At 41.9% G+C, this 5266-nt stretch overlaps 1 protein-coding gene across 1 annotated transcript in view; it reads left to right on the top strand.

Annotated features, from left to right (window-relative positions):
- Positions 1 to 5266, top strand: part of ARHGEF18 (Rho/Rac guanine nucleotide exchange factor (GEF) 18) — a 46161-nt gene that overhangs the window by 20528 nt on the left and 20367 nt on the right. The window contains exon 11 of the mRNA XM_009997793.1: positions 5088 to 5161. Within this exon, the coding sequence (XP_009996095.1) occupies positions 5088 to 5161 (74 nt within the window). The remainder of the gene's footprint in view (positions 1 to 5087; positions 5162 to 5266) is intronic.

Below are 5266 nucleotides of genomic sequence, written 5' to 3'. Positions count from 1 at the left end.
CTGTGAGGGGGTGTCAGGGTTTGCAAGGGGAGCCTGCCCGCCGGCCGCTGCCGTCTAACAACGTCCCACAGGGCAGGGACCCGACGCCGGGCCTCCTCGGCTGAGTTTGGGCAGCGGGTTGATCGTCTCTTCCGTGACAAATCCCTCAGGGTTTATCGTCCTCCCGACGTTGGCAGCTCAAGGTTTAATCTGGGGGACGGGACGTAGGTTGTGGAGGGCCGAGTCGTTGCCTCAGAGAGCGCTTGGAGGGGGTGAAACAGAAGGTGAAGCTGCGCGCCTGGCAGGCGAGTGGATGGAGCCTGGTGTGGAACTGGTTCGGTTTGTGCCACAGTTGGGAGTCTGAGCATCCCTGTGCTCCTGAAATCCTGCACCTCCCCTGCTCCCTTGCTCTGCACACCTAGTGCTGGGGCTACAGCAGGGAGAGGAGGTCCGAGGTTGTGCATAAAAAGGTCTTAAACGTGGAGCCATCAGACGCTCCGTGTTGTCGTCCCACCTGATGTTTACCTGTGAAATATTTTAAATACCTGTTATGATTGTCATAGTTGCTGCTTCAGTTCTGTAGCGTTCCCCTAGGGTGGGGGAAGGGCCCAGCGTGAGAGAATTGCAAAGGTACTCGTGTTTCTTTTAGGAGAGTGTGCTGATTTCGCTTTGCATTCTTTAAAAAACAGAAACATCAGCTGCTCATTTGTTCTGGTTTGGGTTTCTGTGCTTAAAGAAAACCCCGAGGCTACCAGAACTTGCAGCTGGGAACGACACAACCCCACCCCCCCGTTCCACTTATCTGATATTTTGACAATAAAACGAGATACAGGGATAAAGTAATTATAGGTTGGGTTTTTTTAAAAAAAAGACAAAGAGGAATGCTTTAACAAGGAGGCTGAAACTTGATTATTTAGTGGTGTTGGTCTTTTGCGTGGACTGTCTCTGCTCCACAATGTCAAGTATCTCATCCCCCTGCACCCCTTCCAGTTCTTGGTTTTTACCTCTGAGTAATTAGGTGAGTTAGCAAAACAAGTAATCACCAAAGCCACTAGGACAAAGTTAAATCTGCTCTGAGTTCCTGAAGATACATGACCTGGATTTACCTAATACAGAAACTTCTTCGTGTTCCACTGAAGCTCCTCCTCTTTCCTGAGGAGATTTATCACAAAGCCACTCTGCTCTTTCTGGAATGCTGCTATTGTTTGAAATGTTGTGTGGCTCTATGTATAAATTAAGGTTTTATATTCTGTATTAATCATTCATATGCAAGTTGTTTTCTTTGTTGGTTTGAGAGAGAGGAATTACCTTGTATGGTGTAGGGTAAGGAGAAGAGACAAGGGATCCTCTTTAATCCCTGAAGCTTTGGACATCTGAAAACAGGAAAATTATTAATTTCACAAGAAAACTAACTTGTCCATGGTTCTTGTCTGCTGCTTATATCTAATAGGTAGTAAATAGATTCTTAGCATTAAAATAGTCCTTGAACTTGTATCATTAGCATAAATGTTAAAAGGTGCCCCTGCCTGAGTTTAGCAGTTCTAAAGTTTTTTTTAAGTCTGTGATTCAGAAAAGAAAAGGCTTGAGGAAAAAAAAAGAAGTCAGTAGTTCAATTTCAGATTAATCACAGCATATCTGTCTGTTAGTTGTAGTTCTTTGCAAATGGCATTTTAAGAGTTATTTGATTGGGCAGTATGGTTCCAGACCAAAGGTCAGGGTCATCATACTCATAATATTTGGTGAGTCATAGATTTGTCCTGGAATCCAATTCTGGAAGACATTTATAGGCCATTGCCAGTGTGTGATCCAGTGGAAGCTATTCCAGCTGGGGGAGAAAATGTATTCACCTGCCCTTTTTCAGCTGGGTTCATTGCCCTCTTGCACACTGTGAATCAGTGTTAGGCTTTTGGGCATTGTAATGTCTCATCCAATAAAATGCTCTTAAGTTGTAAATTGGTTCCTGTGAACCTTTGGGAAAGCATCTCATTAGGAAGGGAAGTGGCTTGTTGTTTTTTTTATTATACCAGGTATTAATTTTATTACCCTCAAGTGAGAACAGGATCTTTTATGGTGTTTGTGAGCCTCTTGGTCTGAAATATCTTTGCTGGATTAGGCCCTTGTTTCAGTTAGTCTGTCCATGAGCAATAGGACATCACTGGCAGCAGCAAGTAGTAAACTGATGTGGGATAATGTGCTCCCAAAATTCACAGCCTTAATTCCAAAACCTTTGATTTAAGCCCAAAAACAACCATGGTGGCTTTGCTTTGTTGCCATGTGTGGTGCTGATTGTACCTTTAGCTCTAGCAGCAGGGGTCCTGTCCCCATCCAGTGGAGGTAACCACCCAAATCCATGTACCTCCCAGGTGTGTGGGCACTTTAACTGCTGGTCTCAGCACCAGCCAGAGCTACAGCCCTTCTGCATAGTCTCTGTTGAAATGAAATCCTTTAAAGGATCCATTTTGGGAAAAATTAATCTTGCAGTTGCAGCGAGTGATGGAGGGACGAGAAGATGGGGCAGGGAAGAGCCTGGCTGGCAGTCCTTGGAATCTGTAGCTCTGTCTTTCTCAGGAATCCCTTATCAAAACTTCTTTTTAAAAGAGCTTTTTCTCAAAGCTTCTTTTCTTGGGATGCCTCTCTGTTTCCTAAGGGTAGATACCTATTATTTCCATGCACCTCTAACAACCCTCTATAGGTGTCTCTGCTCTTAAATACCAGTCTCAACCTGTGCAGGTTCCTGTCACTCCTTCACTCTCCTCTGTCCCTCATTCTTAGTTTTCTTGACCCCTGCAGTTCTCTAATACCCTGTTCAGAGAAGCTGTCCAGAAGAATAAAGAAGGTAGACTGATCTGACATGCAGAAAAAAGAAATCAAGTTGACTAGAATTTGTGCTTGTTCTGGGCCCTAATGAGTCTCCTTGATCAGCACTGTCTGCAAAAGCATGTTGAGCAGGGGAAGCTGGAGCATATTTGGTGAATGAAGAATGGTTACAAAACAGTCTGATTCTTCTGTCAGTTTTCAAAATTCTCTTCTCTCACACGGGCAGCAATAATGCCACTTGGAAATAATCAAGTTAATTGCATTTCAAATAGGCTTTTAGGGAATCAAGTCCTTAGATTCAGCTGCAGCTTTTCTGAGGCTTTTCTGTTGCTTTTCCCTGTTTTCTAGTATGTTCTCTCCTGTTGTGTAAAGAACCTTTCAGCAGCAGAGGAAACTAATGCATAGCACCATTAGATATGTCAGCTGATTAAGTGAAAAATACCTACTGAGAGTGATAGAAGCTGTTATCTTGAACAGAACAAGTGCATGATTTTAAAATTGAAATACATTTTTAAGCTGATATCCCTTTTACAGTCAGCCTAACAAGGTGCCCAGGCTTTTGAGGTAGAATTGGTGCTACTGACCATTAATAGGAAAAGAATTATCAAATGTAATCACTGAGGATATGTAAACACTGGGGAACATGAATGTCTAGTTAAAGTTTGATAAAGTGCTTATAGATGACTTTATGACATAATGCTGGATGAATGAAGTAGATTTGAAGAGGGGAGGTGATGTCTCAGGGAGGGTAGTGGTTGTAGGAAGGTTCCCTGTCTGTAAACCAGACCCCAGGCCAACCCAGCTTGACCTCATGGAGAAATTTTTTTCCCTGTTTCCTTTTGTGTGGTGATTTTTGTCCTACAGTTTGCTCCTTTGTCTCGGGAGGAAAGGAGTTTCCATTGTCAACGAGTTGTTTGTTGTTGTGGCATTTCTGTTAACAAGCTTTTCATTTTCTGGTCATAAGTGGAGGCCTTATCAATGCCCAAGTGGCTGATACGTTTGTTACCCTCAACATAGTTTTAGCAAGTGAATAATTTTGATAGATTTTATCATATATTTGCAGAGGCACGTACATTTGAGAGTAGAAATAGTGCCTTTTGTTTTGTTGCATGGGGTGCAGTATTGGTAGAAATGTCACAAAGAAGAGAGAGGTTATGGGAGGTGATTGTTTTTGTGGACCTTTTGTGTGTTGCAGGCACTCAAAGCACAGTGTTCTGCTCTTATTTCCCACCCTTGTACAAGTTGCATAACATCTAAGCATTTTCCAGACCTGTGCACTCAGTCTTTCACTCCTATTTTTATAGTTTTAGTAATTTATTTGTGTTTAGGGCAAGTAAGCATTTTCTTCCCCTTCTCAGAGATTTACTGTCTTTATGGAAGTGAGTATTTCTCCCCATTAGCCAGAAGCCTTAAAGCAGATCACCAGTCTTGGCGTCTTTGTGATAGTTCTGTTTGGATGAAGAGACCTTAAATAGTTTTTCCTCTGTGCTTTAAACATAAACAGGCTTTTCTCTAGCAGATACAGTGTTCATCTTCCCAGTTTTGTCCTATTTCTCTTTAGCAGGCATGCCTGAATTATATGGGAAGAAAAAAACCCGTTTTCCTTTAGTGTCTGAATTGCTGGTGTTGTTCTGCTTTTGATGAAGCATCTTATTTTATAGGTGGGCAGAAAGACTGCAGAAAATATTTCACACAGTTTTAATCCTGTTTTCTCAAGCAGTATTTATTTTAAGGAAAAAAAAGAGATTGGATTTTATTATACTATTAATGGTTTTATTTAGTTCCTTTATCTGGAAACTGTTCCTTTGTGAAGCTAGAAAAGGGGTGATGCTCTGATGGTGGTAAAACTGATGGTTTTATGGTGTGTTTTGAACTTTCCTGTAGTTACTTCAGCTCCTACTAATGCTCTGTGCAGAAAGGCAGCTTTTTCTGTGAAGTAAAAATAAATTGCTGCCTTCTTGAATTGCATCAATTTTGAATCAAGAGAGGTGGAAATAACCTTTGCAAAGAGGAGGAGAGCAGGGGAGGTGAGGCAGGAACATTGTCCGTGTGTTCGACAGTGTCTCTGTGTGCTTGCACGTGTGAACTGCATTATCAGGGATTGAGTCTTACTGAAAAAGCTTGAGTATTTGGTGCAAAAATCAAGAACAGAGCATGCACATCAAGGATGCTCACTGACACACCTGAGCTTACTCTGCATCACTTCCAAAATTAAGACCTTTTATGTGTCACTCTTCCTTTCCCTAGATGGGAATGACAAGAATAATTGAAGACTTTTTTCTGTGTTTCAGATTGTGCAGTGAATGTCCATAAGAACTGCAAGGGTTTACTGGGTGAATGCAGCAACATCAGACCCAAGGTTGGTGTTGAAAATTCTTCTTTTATAATAACAGTGCTTGACATTTAAGAGTTGCAAGTCTTTTAATTTCCATCAGTACAGAATCCTGCCTTGTATCTTCAAGACATTGAA

Source organism: Chaetura pelagica, unplaced genomic scaffold (assembly GCF_000747805.2).
Source record: "Chaetura pelagica isolate M959 unplaced genomic scaffold, ChaPel_1.0 scaffold595, whole genome shotgun sequence".
In the NCBI taxonomy this organism is placed as follows: domain Eukaryota; kingdom Metazoa; phylum Chordata; class Aves; order Apodiformes; family Apodidae; genus Chaetura; species Chaetura pelagica.
Note: the sequence above shows the minus strand (reverse complement) of the source record. Positions and strands in the feature narration are given on the sequence as shown.